The sequence below is a fragment of the Ursus americanus genome, chromosome 20 (genome assembly GCF_024610735.1).
Source record: "Ursus americanus isolate L20-20 chromosome 20, mUrsAme1.1.p, whole genome shotgun sequence".
Lineage (NCBI taxonomy): Eukaryota > Metazoa > Chordata > Mammalia > Carnivora > Ursidae > Ursus > Ursus americanus.
In genome coordinates, this window is record NC_142146.1 from 52,242,471 (window position 1) to 52,269,557 (window position 27,087).

A 27,087-nucleotide genomic window follows, 5' to 3' on the forward strand; every position below is an offset into this window, starting at 1 on the left:
GAAGAATTCAATGACAAAAAAATAGACTAGTGGGAATCAACAGCAGATTAGAGCATGCAGCTGAATGGATCAGCATTCTGGAAGACAGGATAATGGAAAGCAAACAAGCAAAACAACAAAAAGAATAGTGAAAAATGAGACTAGGTTAAGGGAACTAAGTGATATCATTGAGCATACTATGCATTACAGGGATCCCGGAAGGAGAAGACAGGATGAAAAGGGCAAAACAGCTTATTTGAAGAAATAATAGCTGAAAATTCCCTAGTCTAGGGAAGGAACTACATCGAGGTAGAGGAAGCAGGGAGCACACTTCATAAGATGAATCTAAGGCGGTCCCCACCAAGACACATCACTGCAATAGCAAACAGGAATGATAAAGAGAGAATTTTAAAAACAGCAAGAGAAAAGAAAACAGTTACATTCAAGAGAAACCCCATAAAGGTTCTCTGCTGATTTTTCAGCACAAACTTTGTGGGCCAGAAGGCAGTGGCATGATATATTCAAAGCGCTGAAAGGAAAAAAGTCTGCTACCAAGAATACTCTACCCAGCAATATTGTTCAGAATAGGACAGAGAGAATTTCCCAAACAGAAGTCAAAGGAGTTCATGACCACTACACTAGCCTTACAAAAAAAATGATAAAGAGAAAGAAAAGGCCATGACTTTTGAAAATTATGAAAGGAAAAAAATTTACAGGTAAAAATATACACAGTAAAGGTATTAGATTAATTACTTGAAAAGCCAGTATGGAGGTTAAAACACAAACATAGTAAAATCCATTATATCTGCAAAAGTTAGTTGAGGGATACACAAAAATATATAAAATATGACCTTAAGTACATAAAATGTGAAGAGGGGAGAAAAAAATTAGTCCTGTGTTTGAACTTAAATGACCATGAATTTAATACTGACTGAGAAACACAGAGGATATTATATGTGAACCAATAGTAACCACAAATCAAAACCTCTCGTGGATGCACAACAAATAAACAGAAAGGAATCCAAGTCAACACTAAAGAAAGCCATCAAACCAGAAAGTAAGCGAACGAGCACAGAATAAAGGGAGAAGAAGTACAAACACAACCAGACAACAAATAACAAATGGCAATAAGTACATACTTAATAATTACCTTAAATGGGGGAGGGGGGTGGGGCAGTGGGATAGACTGGTGGTGGGTAGTAAGGAGGGCACGTATTGCATGGTGCACTGGGTGTTATACGCAACTAATGAATCATCGAACTTTACATCGGAAACCGGGGATGTACTGTATGGTGACTAACATAATATAATAAAAAATCATTAATTAAAAAAATAATAATAATTACCTTAAATGTAAGTGGACTAAATGTTCCACTCAAAAGATACCGGTTGACTGAATGGATTAAAAAAAAAAAGACCCATCTATATCCTAAAAAAGACTCACTTCAGACCTAAAGACACATAGAGACTGAATGTGAAGGGATGGAAAAACATTTCCAATTCAAATGGAAGCAAAAAAATAAAATAACAGCAATACCTATATCAGACAAAAAAAGACTAAGACAAAGACTGTAGTAAGAGACAAAGAAGGGCACTATATAATGATAAAGAGATTGATCCCATAAGAGTAGATAAAAATTGTAAATATCTCTGCATCCAACACAGGAGCACCTAAATAACACAAAGCAAATATTAACAGACATAAAGGGAGAAATGGATAGCGATAAAATAATAGTAGAGGACTTTTAACAGCTCAACCACATCAAATAATAGTTCATAAAGACAGAAAATCAACAAGGAAACAGTGGCTTCGAGCAACACATTAGACCAGATGGATCTAACAGATATGTACAGAACATTCCATCCAAAAAGAGCAGAAAACACATTCTTTTCAAGTGAGCATGGAACATTCTCCAGGTCAGAACATGTTAGGCCACAAAACAAATGTCAATAAATTAAGAAGATTGAAATCATGCTAATTATCTTTTCTAACCACGATGGTATGAATTAGAAATCAATTATAAGAAAAAAATGCTGGAAAGAACCCACAAACATAGGGAGGCTAAACAATATGCCCCTAAAAAAACCAGAGTCAATAAAGAAATCAAAAGGAAATAAAAATATATGGAGACAATTGAAAATGAAAACACAATAGTCCAAAATCTTTGGGACGCAGCAATAGCAGTTCGAAGAGAGAAATTTATAGGCCTACCTTAAGAAATAAGAAAAATCTTGGGACTTCTGGAAAAGATGGCAAACTAGAAGGATCCTTAGCTCATCTCATCCCACAGATACAACTAGATAACACCCATACTAGTGTAAATAACCCAGAAAATGACACAAATACTGGCAGAAGAGACTTTCCACAGCTAAATGTGGAGAACAGGCTACACTGAAGAGGGGAGAAAAGGCGGAGATGAGGTGGGGAGTCAGACAGACTCACTGGACTGTCCATGAGGAGGTGTGCAGTGGACACGGAGAGAGGAGCAGATCTCCACAGATCCCCACAGGGCACGGGGGACCCCAGGTATGGGGGGACCCTCACAAGGAAGAAATCACAGCAAGAGAGCTAAATGAAATGGAGATAAGTAATATGCCTCATAGAGAATTTAAAGTAATGGTCATAAAGATACTCACTGGACTTGAGAAAAGAGTGGAGGACCTCAGTAAGACCCTCAACAAAAAGACAGGAAACATAAAAAATAACCAATCAGAGAGGAAGAACTCAATAACTGATATTAAGAATATGCTAGATAGAATAAATAGTAGACGAGAGGGAGTAGAAAGAATCAGCCCCAGAGGACAGAGTAATGGAAAGCAATCAAGCCTAAGAGGAGAGAGGAAAAAAAATAAAATAAATGAAAATAGACTTAGGGAACTCAGTGACACCATCAAGCATAATAACATTTGCTTTATAGGGATCCTAGAAGAAGAAGAAGAGAGAGAAAAGGGGGCAGAAAATTTATTTCAAGAAATAATAGCTGAAAACTTCCCTAAATCTGTGGAAGGAAAAAGAAATTCAGATCTAGGAGGCACAGAACCTCCAAGAATAAAAACCCAAGGAGGTCCATGCCAAGACACATAGTACTTAAAATGGCAATAAGTAGTAAATAAGAGAATTTTAAAAACAGTGATTAAAAAGAAAATAGTTACATACAAGGGAGACTCCATAAGGGTATCAACTGAGTTTTCAGCACAAACTCTGCAGGTCAGAACACAGTGACATGATATATTCCAAGTGCTGAAGGAAAGAAACCTGCAACCAGAAGTACTCTATCCACAGGCAGCTGCATGGCACAGTTCGTTGAGTGTCTGATTCTTGGTTTCAGCTCAGGTCATGATCTCAGGGTAGTGAGATCAAGCCCCACCTTAGGTTGCATGCTCAGCTCGGAGTCTGCTTGGGATTCCCTCTCCCTCTGCCTCTCCCCACTGTGTGCTCTCTCTCAAATAAATAAATCTTTAAAAAATATATACTCTATCCAATAAGGCTTTCATTCAGAAATGAAGGAGAGATAAAGAGCTTCCCAGACAAACAAAAGTAAACGAAATCTATCAGCATTAAACCAACCCTATAGGAAATGTTAAAGGGGACACTTTGTGTGGAAAGCAAAGACCGTAAGTAGGAGTAAGAAAGGTAGGAGGCACAAAAGTGCTAAAATTAAGTATATCTATAAAAATCAGTCAAGGATTCACAAAAAATAAAAGGATGTGAAATGTGACACCTAAAACATGGGGTTGGGGGTAGAAGAGTAAAGAATGGGTTCAAACTTAAGTGGCCATCAACTTAATATAGCCTGCTATATGCATAAGATATTATATATAAACCTAACAGTAACCACAAATCAAAAATCAGTAATAGATACCCCAAAAAATAAGGAGAAAGGAATCCAAGTATATCACCAAAGAGCAATGAGAGAAGAGAGCAAGAGAAAAAAAAGGAACAGAGATGAAATACAAAAACCATAGAGCAAGTAACAAAACAATAAGTACAGACCTCAATAATCAATAATACTATGAATGTAAACGGAGTAAATAATCAAAAGACATGGGTGATGGGATGAATAAAAAAGCAAGACCGATCTTTATGCTGCCTTTCAAAGGACAAGTTTCAGTCCTTGACACATGTAGACTGAAAGTGAAGATATAGAAAAGTATTTATCATACAAATGGAGAGGAAAAGAAAGCAGGATAGCAATACTTACATTAGACAAGATGGATCTGAGATCAAAGACTAACAGAGACAAAGAAGGACAATATGTAAGCATTAAGGGAACAATCCACAGAACATTATTAAAACTGTAAATGTTTATGCACCAAACATGGGAGCCCCAAAATACATAAACCAGCTAATAACAAACATAAAGGAAGTAATCGACAGTAATACAATAATAGTAGGGGACTTTAACACCTAACTTACATAAAGGGATAGGTAATCCAAACAGACAACCAACAAGGAAACAGTGGCTTTGAATGATTCATTGAACCAGATGGATCTAATACATACATTCAGAGTATTTCATCAAAAACAGAATACACATTCTTTTCAAGTACATATGGAACATTCTCCAGAACAGCTCACATATTTGGCCACAAAACAAGTCTCAACAAATTCAAAAAGATCAAGGCCATAACATGCATCTTTTTTGACCACAATGCTACGAAACTAGATATCAACCATAAGAAAACTCTGGAAAGAGCACAAGTACATGGAGGTTAAAGAACACGCTCCTAAACAATGAATGGGTCAACCAGGAAACCAAAGGGGAAATTAAAAAAAAATACATGGAGACAAATGACAATGAAAACACAACAGTCCAGTATCTTTGGGATGCAGCAAAAGCTGTTCAAAGAGGAATTTTATTGCTATCCAGGCCCACCTCAAGGAGCTATAAAAATCTCAAATAAACAACCTAACCTTACATCTAAAGGAGCAAGAAAAAGAACAAACAAAACCCAAAACCAGTAGAAGGAAGGAAATTATAAAGATTAGAGCAGAAATAAAGTAGAAACTGAAAAAAACACAGTAGAACAGATCAGTGAAACTAGAGCCGGTTCTTTGAAAAGATAAACAAAATTGATAAATTTTTAGTCAGATTCATTAAGAGAGAGAGAGTGATTGACTGAGAGACAGAGGACTCAACAAAATAAGAACTGAAAGAGGAGGTATAACTGACACCACAGGAATACAAAGGATTATAAGAATATTATGAAAGATTATATGCCAACAAATTGGACAACCTAAAAGAGAGAAATTTGTAGAAACATAGACCCTCCTAGAACTGAATCAGGAAGAAATAGCAAATCTGAACAGACTGACCACCTGCAATGAAATCCAATCGGTGATCACGAAACTCCCAACAAACAAAAGTTCAGGACCAGAAGGCTTCACAGGTGAATTCTACCAAACATTTAGAAAAGTTTATACCTATTCTTCTCCAACTATCCCCCCACCAAAAAAAAAAAAGAGGAAAGAAAGCTTACAAATTCATTTTATGAGCATTACCTTGATACCAAAACCAGATAAAGACACTACAAAGAAAGAGAACTACAATAATACCTTTGAAAAAGCATTCCTCATGATCAAGTGTGATTTATTCCTGGGATGCAAGGGTGGTTCGATATTTGCAAGTCAATCAAACTGATTCATTATATCAATATGAGAAAGGACAAAAACTGTATGATCATTTCAACAGGTACAGAAAAAGCATCTGACAAAGCACAACATCCATTCATGATTAAAAACAAAACAAAACACCTCAACAAAGTAGGCTTACAGGGAATATACTGTAACATAATAAAGGCCATAAATGAAAAACTCACAGTTAATATCATACACAATGGTGAAAACCTGGGAGCTTTCCTCCTATGGTCAGGAACAAGACAGATGTCCACTATAACCACTTTCTTCAACATAGTACTGGAAGCCCTAGCTGCGGCAATCAGACAAGAGATAAAAGGTACCCAAACTGGTAAGGAAGAAGTACAGCTTTCACTATAGTTTGATACTACCAGAACTGATAAATTAATTCCATAAGGTCACAGGATACAGAAATCTGTTGCATTTCTATACACTAATAATGAGATAGCAGAAAGAGACAATAAGAAAATGATCCCATCTATAATTGCACCAAAAAGTATAAAATACCTAAGAATAAAGCTAATCAAGGAAGGTAGATGTCCTATTCTCTGAAAACTATAAAGAATAAGAGAATGAAATTGAGGATGACAAATACAAAAGTAAAGATATTCCATGTTCATAGATTGGAAAAAACAATATTGTTAAAATGTCTATACTACCCACAGCGATCTACACACTTGATGCAATCCCTCACAAAATACCAACAGCATTTTTCACAGAACTAGAACAAACAATCCTAAAATTTGTATGGAAAAAAAAAAAGACCTTGGATAGCCAAAGCAATCTTGGGAAAAAAAAAAAAAAAAAAGGGAACAAAACTGGAGGTATCACACTCCCAATTTCAAGATACACTACAAAGCTGTAGTAATCAAAACAGTATGGTATTGACACAAAAACAGACACATAGATCAATGGAACAGAATAGAGAGCCCAGAAATAAACCCATGATTATATAGTCAATCTTTTACAAAGGAGGCAAGAATATACAATGGGGAAAAAAGCAATTTCTTCAACAAATGGTGTTGGGAGAACTGGACAGCTATATATACAGAAGAAACTGGACCGCTTTCTCACACTATACACAAAAGTAGACTAAAAATGGATTAAAGACCTAAATGTGAGACCTGAAGCTATAAAAATGCTAGAAGAGAACACAAACAGTAATTTCCCTGATGTTGGTCACAGCAACATATTTACGGGTATGTCTTCTCAGGCAAGGGAAACAAAAGCATTACAAGAAATTATTGGGACTACTTCAAAATAAAAAACTTCTGCACAGTAAGGGAATCAATAAAACTAAAAGATAACCTAATGAATGGGAGAAGATATTTGCAAATGACATATCTGATAAAGGGTCAGTATCAAAAATACATAAAGGATTTTTACAACTCAACACACACCAAAAAAAAACCAAATAATCCAATTAAAAATGGGCAGGAAACATGAATAGACATTTCTCCAAAAAAGACACCCAGATGGCCAATAGACACATGAAAAGATGTTCAACATTGGTAATTATCAGGGAAATGCTAATCAAAACCACAAAGAGATACCACCTAACACCTCTCAGAATGGCTAAAATCAAAACACCAAGAAACAAGTGTTGGCAAGCATGTAGAGAAAAGGAACCCTTGCGCACTATTGGTGGGAATGCAAACAGTATGGAGGTTCCTCAAAACATTAAAAATAAAATTACCATATGATCTAGTAATTCCACTACTGGGGATTTACTCAAGGAATACAAAAAACACTAATTCAAAAAGATACATGCACCACTATGTATCTTGAAGCATTATTTACAGTAGCCAAATTATAGAAGCAGCCAAGTGTCCATCGATAGATGAATAGTCTATATACACGGTGGAATATTGTTCAGCCATAAAAAGGAATGAAATCTCGCCATTTGTAACAACATGGACAGACCTAGAGGGTATAATGTAAGTGAAATAAGTCAATCAGAGAAAGACAAATACCATATGATTTCACTTATTTGTAGAATTTAAGAAACAAAAAAAGGAGCAAAAAATAAAAGAGATGGACCAAAAACAGGACTCTTAACTCTGGAGAACAAAGTGATGGTTACCAGAGGGGAGGTGGGTGGGGAGATGAATGAAATAGGTGATGGAGATTAAGAGTACACTTACCATGATAAGCACTAAGTAATGTATAGAATTGTTGAATCACTACATTTAACACCCGAAACTCATGTAACACGGTTAACTATACTAAAATTATAATTTAAAAAATACAAAGAGCTTTCAGAGTAAGCTAACTACAAAGAATACCTGTGTAAACAAATATCTGAGATAAATTCAACTGGTATCTCTTGAATAACCTTTCCCGAAAGAAATGATTTATTTTGGGGGTTAATAAAGATAAGTTCGGTGTTATTAAATGGCATAAGGGAAATAACAAAAAGATTGTACAAGGGAATGTCACACATTCTTTAAAAAGTTTTGTTAAGTTTTATGAATCAATTTACTATTGCCAATAGTATAACAGATCATCCTTTTTTTTTTTAAGGTTTTATTTGTTTATTTGTCAAAGAGAGAGGGGGAGAGAGCACAAGCAGGGGGAGCAGCAGGCAGAGGGAGAAGCAGGCACCCTGCTGTGCAAGGAGCCCAATGTGGGACTTGATTCCAGGACCCTGGGATCATGACCTGAGCCGAAGGCAGACGCTAAACTGACTGAGCCACCCAGGTGTCCCCAGACCATCCTTTCTGATGAAAAAAAAAAAAAAAAAGAATAGGAAATTCATATGGAAATCTGTTGCATTTCTATACACTTATAATGAAGTAGCAGAAAGAGAAATTAAAAAAACGATACCATTGACAATTGTACCAAAAAGAATAAAATACCTAGGAATATATTTAACAAAGGATGTGAAAGACCTATACACTGAAATCTATAAGACACTGATGAAAGAAATTAAAGGCAACACAAATGGAAAGGTATGCCATGCTTATGAATTGGAAGAATATTATTAAAATGTCCATACTGCCCAAAGCAATCTATAGATTTAACGTAAGCTCTATCAAAATACCAACAGCATTTTTCTCAGAACTAGAATAATCCTAAATTTGTATGAAACCACAAAAGAACTCAAATAGCCAAAGCAATCTTGACAAAGAAAAACAAAACTGGAAGTATCATAATTTCAGATCTCAAGATATACTACAAAGCTACAGTAATCAAAACAGGATGGTCCTCGCACAGAAACAGAGACAGAGAGATCAATGGAACAAAGTAGCCCAGAAATAAGCCCACACCTATATGGTCAATTAATCTATGACAAAGGAGCCAAGAATATACAATGGGGAAAAGGCAGTTTCTTCAGCAAATGGTGTTGGGAAAACTGGACAGCTACATACAAGGAAGAAACTGGGCCGCTTTCTTATATCACACACAAAAATAAACTCAAAATAGATTGAAGACCTCAATGTGAGACCTGAAACCTTAAAACTCCTAAAAAAACAAAAAACAAAAAACTATAGGCAGTATGTTTGCACACTGCTTTTACCAACATATTTATGGATATGTCTCTTGAGGCAAGGGAAACAAAAGCAAAAACAAACTAGTAGGACCACACCAGTATGGAAGGTTCTACACAGCAAAGGAAAATCACCAAGACAAAAAATCAACCTATGAATGGGAGAAGATATTTAAAAATAATTTCTCAGATAAGGGGTTAATATCCAAAATATATAAAGGACTCATTCAACTCAACACACACACACACACACACACACACACACACACACACACACCAAACAATCTGATTAAAATAGGCAGAGGGCCTGAATAGACATTTCTTCAAAGAAGCCATACAGACGGCCAACAGACACATGAAAAGATGCTCAACATCGCTCATCATCAGGGAAATGCACATCAAAACCACAGTGAGATACCACCTCTCACCTGTCAGAATGGCTAAAATCAAAAAGACAGGAAATAACACGTGCTGGCAAGGATGTGGAGAAAAGGGAACCCTCACACACTGCTGTAGGGACGCAACCACTGTGGAAAACAGCATGGAGGTTCTTCAAAAAAATTAAAATAGAAATACCACACAATTGAGTAATTCCACGACTTGGCATTTACCCAAAGAAAACGAAAACACTAAGTGGAAAAGATACATACACCTTTTGTTCACTGCAACATCATTTATAACTAACCAAGCTATGGAAGCCATCTAAGTGTCCATCAGTAGATGAATGGATAGGGTGATGTGGTGTGCAGTGGAATGGAATATGACTCAACTGCAAAATGAAGATCTTGCCATTTGCAACAACGTGGAGGAACCTCGAGGCTGCTACAGTAATAATGAAATAAGCCAGGCAGAGAAAGACACATATGAGCTCACTTACATGTGGAATATAAAGAGCAAAACAAACAAAACAGACTCATAAGTCCAGATAACTGATGGTTATCAGAGGTGGGGACGAGGGGAAATGAGTGAATTAGGTGAAGGGAATTAAGAGACACAAACTTCCAGTTATAAAATACACACACCATGGAGATGAAAAGTACAGCACGTGGCATAGAGTCAATAATACTGTAATCACGCCGCGCAGTGACAGATGGTAACAGTTTTCTGGTGAGCACCGGCTAACGTACAGAAGTGTCCAATCCTTATGTTGTGCGTCTGAAACTACTGTAGCATTCACTATCAACTATACTTAAAGAATAAACATTTTTTAAGGGCTTGATAACGGGCAAATCTTGGTACTCAGAAGATATTCACTAATGGTCCACCCACAGGTGAATCCACTATTTCACCCATCCGTGAAGAAAGTGGATTTTAGAAATTTGTACTTAAGGTGAGCTCGTCTTGCCTCTCTCAGAGCAGTTGACTTTGTTTCCTGTGGAAATGCCCCTCTCTCTCTACATCATACTTTCCTGAGAAGAACGCCTACGTGGGCTACATCCACCTCTCCGCCTACTCCACCCACACCCAGAAAGCTCAGCGTAAGTGGTCCTCCTCTACGTCCATGAGCGCAGCTCCTTCCAGGAGCCCGTAGGGCTGCACAATGCCAAGTCCATGCACCCCCCACGCACACACTTCCAACTCCTCTGCTCTTATCCTTGCTCCCACATGATGACTTGGTCTCATTCTTCACCGAGAACACAGAAGCAGCGAGAACTTCCATGCCTCCCACCAGGATATCTAGCCTGCCGTCAGCGTCCGTGACACTGCGCCTCGGCCCTCCCTCCAGGCGAACTCTGCCCGTTCCTGTCTAAGAGCATCTCCTGGACGGATCCTATCCTCTTGCCTGTTCAAAGATATGAACACCAACATTTCTTCTTTCGCTTTCCTACAAGTCCTCCTTTGCTCCTCTCTATTGGATTTTTCTCATCAACATATAAATATGCTGTTAAACCTTCCAACCTAAAACTGCAACAGAAAACAAACTCTCTTTCAACCCTGTGCTCACCCATCCTGCAGCTACGGCCCCTTGCTTTCTTGTACTCCCCTTTATAGCTCAATTCCTCGAAAGAGAGGAGTGTCCCCTTCCCTTCTCCCAGTCTTTCCCAACATACTTCACTCAAGTTTTCACACACACTGCGCCAGTGAGATAGCTCTTGACAAGCTCTCCAATGACTTCCGACCACCTGAGTCTAACGGTCCATCTCAGGCCTCGTCGTATGTGATTCTCCGGCAGCACCGGACACAGTCAAGCTTCATCCTTGAAACACCTTCTCTCATATCCGAAACCTCTGAAGTTACAAGTGTCGCAGGACTCCACACAGAACTTCTTTTCTCTATCTACACATTCTCTGTGACGGCGTCCACTCTTGTGGCTTTAAATACCGTCTATATGGTAATTTAGAATTCAGTCTGCCCCGAATCAAGCTTCTTTCTTCCCAAATCTGTTCCCCCTTCAGTCTTCCCCAGTCGGTAAATGACAACTCTATCCTTCCAGTTACTCAGGCCAAAATCCTCAGACTCATCCCTGACTTTTCTCGCTCTTGGATAGATCTACAGTCAACCCACCAACAAACTGTGTTGGTCTAACTTCAAACTGTATGAAGAATGCAAACACTTCTCACCACCTCCACTGTGACCACTGGTCCCAGTCACCCCCAGGCCTTACCTAGATTATTGCCAACACTTCGCTGGTCTCCCTGCTTCCACGTAGTCTCTCTCTGGTCTGTTCTCAACACAGCAGCCAGAATGATGGTGTTGTAAGTCAGATCATGTCACTCCTGTGCTAAAAACCCTCTAAAGAGTAAAAGACAAGGTTCTTCTACTGGCCTGTGAGGTCTTACAGGAACTGGGCCTCTCCATTTGATTTCATCTCCTGGCACACTCCCCTTGCTGACTCTGTTCCAAGCACAGTAGCCCCACTGCTATTTCTCCAACCCATCAGCCACGTTGCTGCCCTCAGTTCCTTCTGCCTAAAATCCTCTTCCCTTATGGAGGCATGGTCCACTCATTTCCCCTAGGCCTGATCCACTGTCACCCCTGGTCAAATTAGAGGGGCCTTACTTGAGACAATATAAGTAGCAAGTCTACCAACCCCTTGCATTCCCTTCTCCCTGATTTTTTCCATAGCGCTTACTACCACCATTTGATATAGATTAGCTGTTTATTAGTTCACTGTCTTTATCTTCTCTCACTAGAATTAATTTCAGTGAAGGCAGCTACACTGTGGTTTTTGTTCACTGCTAAATCCACACTCTCTAAAACTACACCTGGTCCATTGCAGGCATGGACATATTTACTGAATGAGTGAAATGCAAGTAAAACTGTTTCCATAAAACTAGAGATTCACATTAATTTAGTCTTTTTTTTTTAAAGATTTTATTTATTTATTTGACAGAGATAGAGACAGCCAGCGAGAGAGGGAACACAAGCAGGGGGAGTGGGAGAGGAAGAAGCAGGCTCTTAGCAGAGGAGCCTGATGTGGGGCTCGATCCCAGAACGCCGGGATCACGCCCTGAGCCGAAGGCAGACGCTTAACCGCTGTGCCACCCAGGCGCCCCATCACATTAATTTAGTCTTAGAACACCGCACTGGTTGTATCTCTTACAACATATATTAATTTTCAGGATTGTTTTCTTACCCATTGGTTAACACTGCTGATCTGTGCCATGTAGTAGTGTAAAAACTGGGTTGTCTTTTCCCACATCACGTAAGAGCTGCCAAGAAAAGCCAAGTCCCAAATGGGTCTCAGAGAGGGATCAATATGTCCGTGACTATCTGAGAGGGAGAAAAAAAAAAAAAAAGCACATTTTCGTTATGGCATTTTGGAGACACAACTTCGTATGTTTCAGGAATGAAATAGCAGCTTACACTCAGCCACATCAGCCCTCTCTTAGAGCAAGACCTCGTGCCGGACACAGGATTTGTTCTTTTCTGTTTCTACATCATATGGAGATTTATGTGCTTCAACGTATCCTTCTGAGTAAAGCCACTACCAAAAAATTAAGGGCTATTTGCTATACCATATTAATGCAAAGTAACAACCATAATGATACTCAAAGTTAATCTAAAGTCTAGTTAGTTGAGAAGCATTTTAAAATTAGACTGGGTGGCTCAGTTGGTTAAGCAACTGCCATTCGGCTCAGGCCACGATCCCAGGATCCTGGAATCGAGCCCTGCATCGGGCTCCCTGCTCAGCGGGGAGTCTGCTTGTCCCTCTCCCTCTGCCTCTTTGCCCACTCATGCTCTCTCTCTCTTTCAAGTAAATAAAATCTTTAAAATAAGACTGAAAAGTCTATAAATTATCTTCACATTACCTTCTGGTCTGGGTCTACGGTCAATGCAATGGTCTTTGCCAATTGCTAAATGTCTTTGTCCTTCTCTGATCGTTGGCTTTAAAGCTAATCAATGAATTGGCAGTATCTCTGTCACTGATTCTGAACACATGAAGAAATCAAGTGGGTTCTTTCTGTGGTACTGTTTTTGGAACGGCAATCATTTTATTTCAGCATACATTTATACAAACCTACTTCATATCAGACACTGCAAGAGGTGGGGATACTAGGATTAATAAATTACCTTTTGTGGCTTTTAGGAATTCAAGTTTTAGCACGGAATTTATGAGATAACTGTTCATGGACCATCATTTTATGCAATTTGGAGGAAATATGCTTAAATAAAGGCCCAACAATAGCATAATATGTGAGGAATAGGAACAAACTTATTAGGAAACTAATCTTTCTTGGGAAAGTAATCTTTAGCATAAGTTCTTCTTTGTACTGGTGGAACTTGACTTGGCTGGCTTGTAATGACAGTCAATGCAAGGAGCATTCATGGATTGCTTGGGTGCCATGAGAGACCCGAGGATGGGTCCCTACCGTCCACTTGTGGACACTGCGGAGACACAGCTGATACGTTGCTCAAGAGAAGGGGCATCGAAATGCTGACGGAACACAGGGAAGGGAGAGGTTGCCTTGGGCTGGAGAGATCTGGACAAGGCTTCACAGAGAAGAGGTATGAGCTGAGCCTCGGACTCCCGTGGCGTGGGGGGGGGGGGTGGGAGTGAGAGAGAGTGAAAGCCTCCTTCATCCGCGGGATTCATCTTACAGGGCCACTGCGAGCTCCACAATGCCCCTGCTCGTAGGCAAGTTAGTCACACTAAGCGCCGGGAGTAACGGGGACAGCTGAGCGGATAAACGCCGGCAGCACGGCTCGGGAATCACTCAGGTGATTCTCATCACGCAGGACTTAGGCTGGTTGTTCCCAGCTCTTCAGTTTTTTCCTCTGTAGTGTACTTGGGCTCATCCAGAGGAAGTTTGTAAATTCATCAGAAAAGTGAAAATTGTACTCATCATAAAAACCAAACGACCACGAGGGGAAAAGTAGTGTGGAGCAAGGATATCCTGAAATGGATTAGAGGGTCTCACCTATCAATTGTAGAGAACGCCGCCCTACAGAAGCCCAGCGCCGCGGACCGACCGCGGACTGAACAGAGGCTGCTGAGATCTGAACTGGCCAATCTGAGGAAGCTCTGCTGCTCTGATTCACTTTTGTCTAAAACCAAACCTTTCCAGTTTTAATAATTTTGTATACACAGATAAGCTATAAATAGTACCATTATGTGCCTCCACTGAACTTAAAGTGACAGTGGAACCTGTAAATTGTTAATAGAAAGGTACCCTCTATTAAAGAAGTTTTTGGAGCTTCATGCCACACTCAGTTTGTTACAGAATGATCCTTGTGGGCGTGTAGGACGTATTAAATGAACATAATGCAGTTTACCTGCACAAAAAAAGTGTCCAAAATCTAGTCATCCCATAGCAAATATTCAAAGAAAAGGTCTTATACCATTTCTAAAATGTGTGTTTTAAGGAGGATATATAAAATTTTACTTCCCCAGCTAATTCTAAAGGGGGAAAAATCCCTAAATAACTGTAGATTTTAAGCATCAGTCATTAGCCCATCTATTGCAGACAGCACTAAATATAAGCAAATTCTACTACAACCTAAGATTTTGAATTGTCCCTCATAATTCTTTGGGACAGGATTTAAGTTGAGTTGTCAGAGAATTACTACGAGAAACATCCAGGCTTCTGAATTGTAGAAAGGCGAGGAGTATTCTGCCTACAGGTTTTTAAGAACACTTAGTCTCGACAAATGGAGGGGGCACAGATGCTCTCAGGAGTGGAGACCACAGGTCCGGCCATGCAGACCTGGGTCCCTTTCAGCCGCTGGGCAAATGAGGGAGCCGGGAAAGAGTGTGGGATGCGGAGTGCTGATGTCAAGCTTAATACCCGAGCACAAGTCCAGAGATGACTTCTGTGGTTTTGAAAATTGGATTTGCCAGTAAGTGCTGAGTGTCCAGCACTGCCCACGCACGCACTCAGTAACACTGAGCGTCAGGACGAACGGGCTCTGCTTCCCTTCAGCCGAGCCACTTCGGAGGGCAGGGCTCACTTCTTATTAAAGACGCCAGCGCTGCCCATTAGCTCTTGACCTAAATGAGACAAACTTGATTCCGCGGCAGCCTCCCAGCAAGGCCCCGAGGCGGCTGGCTCGCCCAGTCCCGCGCTGACGTCGGCAGTGCGCACCGGGGGTCTTGCGATGGTGTCTCATCACCTGTTTCCAAGGCCAACACCACAAATCTTTAGAAATGTCACCTCAGACTCTGGGCTCAGCCCTGAAAACTGCAGCCCGACGTGCACGCCCTGTGGCGACTCCACCTCTTCTCTGAAGGTTGAGCTCTTGCCCTGACCCCTGTCTGGGATGGGCAGTGGGGAGCTTACAAGGGCACAGAGAGGGGCACCTGGGTGGCGCAGTCGTTAAGCGTCTGCCTTCTGCTCAGGGCGTGATCCCGGCGTTCTGGGATCGAGCCCCACATCAGGCTCCTCCGCTGGGAGCCTGCTTCTTCCTCTCCCACTTCCCCTGCTTGTGTTCCCTCTCTCGCTGGCTGTCTCTCTCTGTCAAATACATAAATAAAATCTTTACAAGGGCACAGAGAGCTCCTGATGGAGCTGCCATATTGTCCTGGAGATGACAGGAAAATGACTCTTCTGAGTTTTGTTTAAATAACAGGGTGTACCACATTCAATAGATGAATTAAAGTGCCACTTTGGGGATAAAAATGTAAATGATCATTCTACTTCAGATTTAGTAAGGACATGCATTCCCTAACACAGAGATTCCAGACACTCGTTCATACCAGGTATGCTGACCACATCCAAGGGGGTTTTAAGTTGCTTCATCTGCTTGTAAAGCAGGTAATCCTCTTGTTGTCTTTTGTTCTTCTCAATGAGCCGTGTACAAGTTACATTAATGGCCGGTCTGGGTTTCTGATTCCTGAAAAACACTCGAGCAGAACATTTCCCCAAACGTTCCTCACCGTCCTGAAATAAAGATTTTGGCATTAAACAGAATGGCTACTTATCACTGCCCACCCACGCCAACACACAGCTACACACAGGATTGAGAAGTTCCTCGTATGTGGCGGCACGCACTGGCATCCATATGGAGGCCGTGGTCTTGGCTTTGTGGAAAGTGATTTTTGTGCTCACACCTGAACACAACAGTCCTTCACTATTTGCTGCCATTTAAACTCCTGCTTTCTGATGATGCCTTATACAATAATGGTGGGCCTACTGGAAAGAAAGATTGTTGATGTCTGTTGAGTACTGCTTGGTTCAAACCTCAAGGACAGTGGGTACTTTATTCTCTACTGTGGACGAACATAGTGCTTAGCTGGACCTCAAGCTTGCTACCTTGAACCAAAAGATGAAGCTTGTTCCCATTAACAAAAGTGCATCGTCATACTGCCCTATGAATTCAGGTCTCTTATACCCACTTTACAGATTAAATACTGAAGTCTAAAGAGGAACTTACTCCAAGGTCTCACAGCTAGTAAATGCAAAGCCAGGAATTGAGCTCACATCTGTCTGATGCCAAAACCCCGGCTCTATACTAACCCCTCTCGCTAGTCCAAGATCTGATCTGGAAGGAATAGAGGCAGATGTCACCCAAATAGGACCAATTCAAGGGATGTCTGTTTGCATCCATGTTTAAATGCAGACATACGGAGCATCATGGGATCACCCTCACTTATCTCCCAACCCAGAGACACCTGGAGGTGGACAGCTGGATGCCTCAAGTAAACATTAAACGTATGACTCGACCAGAGGACAGTGCTTCTGTATCCTCACAGGGCACAGATTCCTTACCCCAACAACAACAAAAAGCCAGAATCTATTCCCAGAAAAATGCATGTATGCTCAGACCATCATCACTGAGCCTAGAATTTGAGGAAGTTCATGGGCCACTAGTCACGGCCCCACCCAAACCCATCCATGGGCCTCTAGTTAAGAACTCCTGTTACAACGTGGTTGGTTGAGCAGCTCAGCTCTTTGCATTTGTACAGTCATTGAAACTGCATGACAACAACCAAAAAGAAACTTTGAACAAAAAAAGCCCACAAGGAAACAAATTTTAATGAAAATTGGATCTGTTTAATAAGTCCATTTCTAGCACTAACTCAAAGAACTGAAGCATGCTTTCCAACGGGAGACTCTTAGTCCTGTGAGTGCTACTTGGAATGAGAGGGGATTTCAGCATTAAAATCCTAATTATCGGTGGCAGCCTAGAAGACAGGTGAAGGGAGCATCCCGGAAGAGGCTTATCAAAGGCAGAAGAGAGAGCTGGCACAAAATCTCCTTTGGTGTCTGTTTCCAGAAAAGAGAAAAGGAACCGGGTATTGTCCCCTTTGGTTTTCCTTCCTTTTTGCCCCACCCCCACCCGGAAACAGCTCCACAGAATCAAAGCAAAGCACTCTCCTCATCCTCTGAAATGGAACATTTCAATTAGCTAACTGTGCTCTTCACAGAAACATTGTTGGTCAGAATAGTCTAGTAATTATTTTCCCTTTAGCTTTAATTTAACATTTTCAGTTTGTAACACTAGAAATCAAAGGGGTCTTCCTTATGCTTTAAGAAAATGTTTAGTTCAGGGCGCCTGGGTGGCTCAGTCGTTAAGCGTCTGCCTTCAGCTCAGGGCGTCATCCCGGCGGCGTTCCGGGATCGAGCCCCACATCAGGCTCCTCCGCTGGAAGCCTGCTTCTCCCTCTCCCACTCCCCCTGCTTGTGTTCCCTCTCTCGCTGTCTCTCTCTGTGTCAAATAAATAAATAAATAAAATCTTTAAAAAAAAAAAAAGAAAGAAAATGTTTAGTTCTTGGGTGAAGTAGCAAAGTAAGAATACATTGTCATCTTGTTAGAACTTGTTTCTGTATAATGGTAAGCATTCTTCCAGAAGCCTCCCTCTGGGCTGGGGGGCGGGGGTCATGCCTTCCCCTCAGAAGCTCTGCCCCCCCCCCCCGACACTTAATGCAATGCTGCTTGCTTTGACTCAGCACCACACAGAGAGCATCTGGGCTGGTCTCTCCAGCCATGTTCCAGTTGCTGACTCCCAGCCTAGCCCACGGCAGGTCATCTGGCTCTAATTTGTGTATGAGTCTTCTGTTTACTCTCTCCCTAAGAACGGGTAAAGGAAACTTGGCAAACCATGGCCTGGCTTGGTCGGGACTGCAGAGACATTCATCATGCCTGTGGCACACTGGTACTGCTCTGTGTTTTACAGAATACTTCTGTGTGGATGCTCCCGGGATCGGCCTCGTGCGAGGCCAGCCTCTAACGGGAAGTGTCAACAGCTGACAGCAAGAGGAACAGGTTGACATTTTCCCAAATGAGTCATTCTGAGCATTCAGAGGTGCTAGAAGCGGAACCGAAGGGACTGTGAAATTCCCTCCCAGGGGCAAAGCAAGGAGGGGACAGTGGCTCTGGGGACTGTTTTAAATGCAATAAGGCCATGAAGTTGAAGGAGTTCAGTCTGTTAGCTCTGTTCTTCAATTCTTGAGAACAGAAAAGAAAGCATAAAAAAACCAAACCAGGAGCTAACCTCCAGGTCGCTATATATTCAGATTTTCACTTTTTTTTTTTTTTTTTAATAAATCCACATGAGTAGCTAATCGGATACTTCACCAATTATGGCAGCTTACCTCTGGGTTATAGTGATCTGTGGTAAACACCAGGTCAACCTGACATTCCTTCTTTGGATTAACCTGAAACATAGAAATGGAATCTTAGCCTCGTAGAAGCTCTGTTAACACCTTCCTATCCAAGAATCACTCTCTTGGGATAGCATGGCATGCAAATGGTACCGTAGCATTTATACCGGAATAAAATCAGTCCTTTTTCACAAGGAGAAAAGAGCTCGAATTTCGGTCTGATCGTGATACACTGGTGCTAGTGTGACACCTACTCACGAAAGGGGGTTGCGAGGGGGAAATGGTTGTGTTGAGGGGCCAGTTGGCTTTGTGAGAGCGACGTGTGCAGGCCAGGCTGGGAGGGAGCGCCTCTCCCCGCCCCGGGTGCCCGGACATCTGGGAGGGTGCCGGCCAGGGAGAGCCCTCATGCCGCTCACGGTCAACAGGGAAGATGGCGGCAACGCTGCACCCCATTATAGATAATGGGTTTTTCAGATGGTGGTAAATGAAGGAGGGGGGGTGGGCAGAAGTGGCTACCTTCACTAAGGCGGCCCAGGAGGACGCCCTGGGGAGGACGCTTCAGCTCCAACACACAGTAGGGAAGCAGCCACCCCCAGAGTCTGTGGGCAGAGGGGACCTGCCACTGGGGCCGGGGGTCTGGGACAGGATGGAGCACTGACACTGAAGATCCTCAAATGTACGGGCTCTCCCTCCCTGGCAGCTTTCACCGGCGCATGTATTTCTAAATTCTGGAAATGCACGTGTAGCCTATTAAACTTGTCAGCGACTCCAGCGCATAGTTTTAGACGCACAAAGCCGTATCACTGAGGCAATTTCAACTGTTTAGAAGAACTCATGCTATTTGCCATCAAGTTGGACTCTGGAAACACTGATTTTCTTTAAATCTTAGCCCAGGAACACAATAACCAAACAGGATAGTTATTTTAAATAGGCCGAATATCCATTCCTATTTTAGATCCTTAAACAATTCTGGAAAGCTGGAGAATGGAGGGATAGGATTCTCTGGCAATTATTTATGTAAAGAATATTTAAACATGTGAATGTATAGATGTCACTGGGGGGGGAGGAGACGGGGGAGCACCCAGACCACAGCACAGGGCAGTTTGCTTAGGACTCATTTTTAATATTGAGAAAGCTCTGGGGTAAGCTGAAACACAGATTTCAATTTACAGAATTCACACACACAAGTCTGACTTCTCCCTCAATCACTGTTGGCCACCTACCCTGGCAAGCATGGGGTGGGGGATGGGATACAGAGAACCGGAACATCCAGTCCAGCCTTACCAGAAACCCACTTGTACTGTGGCAACAGGCACTAGAGACACTAGAGACATAGCAGGCTCATCAGTGTGGCTGAAAGCTGCACGTGGGCAAGGGGCTAAGTGCACGAGGCTTTCTACCGCACGGGAGGCCTGAACTAGTTCTTTGAGGAACACGGACTGGCTGGGCAAGGGTGTGGGAATAGGGTATAGGGGCTGGCATTCCAGGGGAGGCAATGAAGCTAGAAAAAAGGCTGTGTGGGGTGACTGGTGCAAGGTTATGGAAGGCCTCTTTTTTTTTTTTTTTTTTAATGAAGAGGACTTGGAACTTGATCCTGAACTCAGAGGGGAGGGAGTTCCCAGTAAACATAACTACAGTACTTACGGTGTTGTGAAGAATAAGATATGGCATAAAAGGGCTTAGACAGGGTCAGGGTCAAAGTTCAATGTATGTTCACAATTTTTATCATTAGTAAAATCTATAGACCTGAGGGAGAGAAAGAACTATGCTGGAAATTAGAGTCCTGCCCAAGTTCCAGGGTAGGGAAGAATGGCAACACGGAGTCAAGGTTGCTTTTGCTTTGGTTTACTCCTGCCTGAAGCTCCCAAATGAGTGGTTAACGGGTTTGAGATCTGCGTGGAAGTCACTGGATAAGACTTTCCACGGCCTCAGTCTCTGACACTCCTCCAGTTTGGGGTCTTTGCTTCCCGAGTTAAAGGAACACAAGGAACGGCGGCCTTGCTGCCTGTGACTCCCGCACCACGCGGGCACCCACCAAGAACTAGTACTCACAGAAGGCAGCCCCTGTGCTTGCCGGCAGGCTCTAAGCCTTGACCCGCTTGTTGCACCAGCCCTGAGGCCCTCTCACCTGCTGCGGGCAGGGCCTTTGTTGCATCCACTTGAGGACCCCCTGAGAATAGGCCTCCTACACAGGAGTCAGGCACCCCCATTGGCTGGTGTTGGGGGTGGGCAGGATGGGTGGGGAGACCATTCATAAGAAGAGAAGGAGGAAGCAGAGTGGGTAGGTAGGTAGGTTCCTGATGCCCAGGAACAAGGGAGAGAAGTCCAAAAGGCAGCTGAATGTTGTAGGAGATTCAGTGGAGGTAGAGTGGTTGAAGCCACGGAATTGAATGCAACCCCCCAGGGAAGACCTACTGTGTACAGAGAGAAGAATCCAAGGACCACCAACCTTCATATCAATAATACATGGGGGGGGGTGGTTCTTTGCCATCGACAAGGATTCACAAAAGTCTTCCTCATCCTTGATACGACTGTGCATATTTTAAATAAACTACTTGAGATATATTTGAAAACACACAGAGGCAAATGCGGTCTCAGTACGCACTCTCTTCGTAGGGAAAGAAACAGAACTCGATGAACAAAGGCTGCGGGCTGAGTCAGAATGGCGCCCGGCCTTTTGAAGAGTTATTTTCCTTGCTGATTTGATTTCCTTATTTTAATCAGGCACTCTTAAAAGCATCCACATGTTGTCCAAAATAAGAGGTTTGTATTTTCGGTTGTACTGTATCAGTTATCAAGACGCGGAGCTTTTCTCTCCCACAAAGGCGGCTGCCTTCTTCCTCGTGAGTCACAGGCTCCGTGGGCGGCGGCGCGGTGCTCCTGCGAGAAGCCCGGGGAGCAGCAGCAGCCCGCGTCCGCTCCGGGCTCCGGGCTCCCCCGGCCGGCCGTTCGGGGTTGTGTTTCCCTCTGGCTGTGCGACCCCCACTGCAGGACTGGCTGCGCTCGGAGCCCGTGCAAGATGCTGGAACTCGGCAGGACAGTGGTAGCCTGCGCCCTCGGCACGGCTGGGGGGCGGGGGACAAGGACTTCAAAGAGATCCGCGTGGAACTGACGATCTGAGTGTAGACGACTTAAGAGCTATGAAAGGATAACTGGGGGACTGATCCAGCCTCAGGATCAGGGAAGTGACCTCTAAACGGAACCGTGAAGATTAAGAAGGAATGGACTTGGGGGGGGGGGCAGCGGTGCAGGCAAATCATTCCACGGGGAGGAACAGTGGGGAGGAAGGTCCCCGAGGAGCTGCCAGTGGGGCCAGAGGGCAGAGAGACCGGAGCCAGGATAAGGAGGGGCCGCCCGCAGGCTGTGGTGAGGATTTTATGGTAAGAGAAATAGGAAGCCATAGATAGGAGAGATTTTTAAAAGATCCCTCTGGCTGGAGCGTGGAGAGCTGCAGCCGCAGTGAGGAGGTGTCCAGAGTGAACGCAGGGCACAGAGACTGAAAGAGGCGAGCCGAGGGCCGTGGATGAACCAAGGCGGGAACAGGGGCAATGGAGAGAAGTATACGGTGGACAGATAGGAAGGCCACAGTGGAAGATAAACACTGAATGCAATTCAAGGGCAGAAATAACCACGAGAATGTAAGTTTTATATTAGGACATGACTACACCAACCATCATTTAAATGATGCTTGTATTTACAGAACAGATGTCCTAGCGGGTCTGTGCGGGGTACTGTTCGAGCACTCCACAGGTCCGAATTGTGCTAACAGAGCTCTGAAGGCCGGTTCGAACTCATGAGGAAGCGGAGAAATGCAAATTGAAGAAGCCATGAGGTATCACTGTACAACTACTAGACCGGCAATAAATTAGAAAGTGGCTAGGGCAACTGCGGGCCAGGTTTGGGGGCTTACTGGCTTACTGAGAGCAGTCTGGCTGCGTGGTCACATCAAGCTTACATGTGCCCTGCAAGCTAACAAACCCAGCCCTGGGTACCTATCCCAGAGAAGCTGCGATGCTGGTTCAGGCCACTCAAAAGAGGGTGCTCCTTGGGACACCACATGTGTAGTGGGAGCTGGAGGCAACCTGGTGTCCGTCCCTGGAGGGTGGGCAGGTAAAATGGGGGTGCCGGCCCCAGAGAGCCATTCGGAGGGCCAGGTAGCAAACTGGCGCCATGACACACAGCAATGTACATAGATCCTAAATTCTGTGAGTGAAAACAGAAACAAAAAATATATGGCATAAAACCATTTATAAAAAATTGTTTAAATAAAAATTTGCACACAAGCCCAACAATATCTTTTATAAGAATACTGACAGATGAAAACACATCAGACTTTTTTGAGTGGTGGCCCATGGGAGGGTAGGGTGAGTGGGGATAAAAGAATAAATTCCAGAAGGAGCCTCCCTGGACCAAAGACAAAAATGGCCCTGGAAATGAGGCATGGTCCTCCCTCAGCTTTGTACCTGGGACCAAGAGCACATGAACACACTTTTTAAAAAGATAAAAAGTCATTTAAAAATGTTAAGCCTAAAGTAACTGAGCATGGATGTCCTCACCCCATATCTCAGATTTAGGTCTTTGTTTCTCCCGGTTAGTGGGATTAGCTTTGAGGCGTGTGCTAAACAAATGAGACGTGGTTTCAAATCTAGAGGTTCTGTTCCCGGGATGAGGCCAAACTCCCCAGGTTGGGTGGTCCTCGCTCCGCAGCTGGCTCTTGGCTTGCTACAGCTGCATGGTGCAAAGCTAAGCCATCCATTCATAGCTATTTAAAAAAAAAAACCAAAAAACTAAATAGATATTTCTTGAAAGAGCTTACTCTAATTCTGGGAAAGGTGGCAACCGTTCTGGCTTCCCGAAGGGAAGGACTGTTCCTGGAATAGCAGGTCACTGTGCTACACCCTTTCACCCTCCTCCCCCCACTGCCAAACTGTCCAAATGGGAGACAAATTAGGAAGTCTCATATGCATTTCTTAAAACACAGCAAGAGGTACAGGATGCTGTTCTCGTATTTTCCAGAATATTGGCGCTTTATATAAAGGAAAAGTCTGCAAACAAAGCAAATGACCGTGTGCCTGTATAGCCTGCAGGGGTGAATTAGGAGCTCTTTGCTACAGATTTCTTTTTAATTATGTATAAAAGAGGATTTATGGGCTGTAGCCTAGAACAAAATGCTTTATAATCAGGGACCCCTAACGACATGGATTATATTCTAATCTGGCTTCTGTGTGTGTTTTGTTTTCCAGGTTTCTTGGTCCCCCCCCCTCCCGCACTGGCTGCTAAGAAAGGCAGCCCCCTCCCATGTGCGCTTTGCATATGCCGAGCCTCACAACCAACGGGCAACGAGCAGCACTTTGATTTGGGGCTTCCCTTGCAGTAGGCAGGGTAACAGGCTGCTTTTAAAGTCCTGTTTGAGGAAATGCATAAAGGAAAGTGCACAAAGGAAGACTGAACTCAGTACACTCAATTTTGGGGGAGAGGGTAAGAGACATGCTCCTCAAATCCTTACCAAATCAGTACCAAGCATTTATTTTATGCCTGCATGTAAAGCATCCCGCTGGCCCCTGGGAAAGAACACGTGATAAAGCCAGAATACCTACAACGGGCTCTCACTCCATGCTTCTCGTGGTTCTACACGGTGCCTGTGTGTTCGCACGTCCCCAGAGCTGTTGCAGGTAGATACTACCATTGCCCCATGTTAAGGATGAAGAAATGGAGTCAACTGCCCAAAGTCACAGAGCTAGTAAGTAATAAAGCCTCGCCCCAGACTGCTGCTCTGCCCTCAGAGGGAACAGAAGCTGTGTAGACAGAGCCAGCAACCTCTAAGGGACGGTGGAAAGAAAGCTGTTTAATGTGTGCTTGAGGGGACAGGGAGCAGAGGGAGACTGACTGTGCTTATAACCGTGGTTCCTATAGGCAAGACCACCCAAACCTTCTGGAAGGAGATGGCCAGGCCAGGCATGTGTATCCGTTTCCTAGGGCAGGCGTAACAAAGTACCACAAATCACATGCCTTAACAGAAATGGATACTCTCTCAGTCTTGCAGGCTGGAAGTCCAAAACCAAGGTATCGTCAGGGCTGTGCCCCCTCTGGGACTCTGGGGAGAATCCCTCCTTGCCTCTCCCTGGCTGCTGGTGGTGGCTGGCAGGCCTTGACGTTTCCTTGGCTTGCAGCTGCAGCGTTTCAACCTCAACTCTGTCTTTAAACAGCATTTTTCTCTCATGTGGTCTTCCTCTAAGGGCATCAATCATTGGACTTAGGGCCCATCTAATGCAGTATGGCTTCGTCTTAACCTGGTTACATCTGCAGAGACTATTTCCAGGGAAGGTCAGAATCCCAGGTGCATGGGTTAGGACCTCAGTGTATCATCGCTGATGGCACCACAACCCCCACCAGCACGGAAGTGAAGACGATCTGAGATTTTGTAAGGAGCCCTGGATGCGCTATTTCAGGTAAGGTAGAAAGGGGAGCATGAGCCAGTGCAGGTGAGGAAATGCCAGGGAGGACTGGGGCTGAGGGAAGCTGAGAGAAAGGGAGAGGCACCCAGCACAAGCAAGAGAGTGTGAGTCCCGGCATGCAGGCGAGCAGCCGGATTGGGAGGTTGGCAAGTGAATGGAAGGACGTACTTGGAGTGAAGGTTAGGATGGTGGATTGGGGCCAGATTAGAGAAGGTCTCTTACAGAGACTGTTCTAGAGTGGTGGCTCTCCAACTTCAGCTGCAAGAGTCTCTGGGACAGCCTGCTAAAACACAGCGCGGTGGGCCTCACCTCCAGAGCTCTGAGTCTGCAAACCTGGGAATCTGCATTTTATTGAGTTCCAAGTGGCTCTGCTGCTGCCGGTCTGGGGACCACCATCTGAGAGCTGCTCTCGAGGAGCTGAGTAGAACCGCTGAAGTTCTGAGGGAGGGGTAGAAGTGACAAGTAGCTCGGTGACGGTCACTAGAATACAGCTGACTGACACACTGAGCGCACGACAACTCTGAGGGCCCAAGGCTTTCACGAGGACTAAACGGAGGAATGTAACTCAAAGTCTGGGTGGCAGAGTGTCTCTGGCAATTAGGTCGCGGGCCTTAGAAGGTTAAGATGGCAGGCCTACCCTGTGCTTCAGGGAGTGCACTCAGTCAACTCCGTGACGACAGAGGGTGTGCTCTTCTGCAAGCAGGAACACTGAAGGCGGCGCTCTGGACTGACGCAGTTCAAATACACAAAATGCTGAAGAAAATTCGCTCCTTGCTTCCTATTACATGGAGGCTACTTTGCCACGTACAGGCATTTATGTGTGCATCAAGAAGTTAAAACGGGGGCACCTGGGTGCTCAGTCAGTTGAACATCCGACTCTTGGTTTCGGCTCACATCATGATCTCAGGGTTGTGGGATCCAGCCCCCCATTGGGCTCTACGCTCAGGGGGAGTCTGCTTGAGGATTCTCTCGCTGTCTCTCTCTCTCTCGCTCTCTATGCCACACACACCGCTCATGCATGCTCGTTCTAAAAAAATGAATAAAATCTTCTAAAAATTAAAAATAAATTTTAAAAAGGAAGTTAAAACTGCCCATTCTAATAGCGACTCTACAAAGTCATGGCTTATTTTCAGTAAAAAGCTGTTTACTATAAAACAGAAAGGGTTGTTTTCATGCCAACAGATCAAAGATTTTTCTTCCAGCACATGTCTGGACCATATTTATATTAGATACAACGTTTATTTGTTTAAAGTCAAGTCACTGAAATATTGGAAATTGTGAATATTGCAAATAAACCTGAGGACCTTAATGAGGAATAGAGAATAGGTATTTATTTCATTTTAGAAACCTAACACCCCCTTTACACTCACTCAAAAACTTGGAGCCGACGAAAGAGCAGGAACGGCGTCCCCAAGAAGCCTTTGCCCTCGGCTGCCGCAGGGAGGCCCTGACAATGCTGTGCCTCTAGGTTTCCAAAGACACGATTCTGCCAAAAGCTAATCTACAGAAAGAAAAGCCTGTGCTCTCGGGGAAACGCTG

General features: G+C 43.5%; 1 protein-coding gene across 1 annotated transcript in view; it reads right to left on the minus strand.

Annotated features, from left to right (window-relative positions):
- RARRES1 (retinoic acid receptor responder 1) overlaps positions 1-27,087 on the minus strand; it is a 48,818-nt gene that overhangs the window by 14,760 nt on the left and 6,971 nt on the right. The window contains exons 2-4 of the mRNA XM_045811757.2: positions 19,085-19,147; positions 16,246-16,429; positions 12,685-12,821 (exon numbers count right to left, since the gene is read on the minus strand). Of these exons, the coding sequence (XP_045667713.2) occupies positions 12,685-12,821; positions 16,246-16,429; positions 19,085-19,147 (384 nt within the window). The remainder of the gene's footprint in view (positions 1-12,684; positions 12,822-16,245; positions 16,430-19,084; positions 19,148-27,087) is intronic.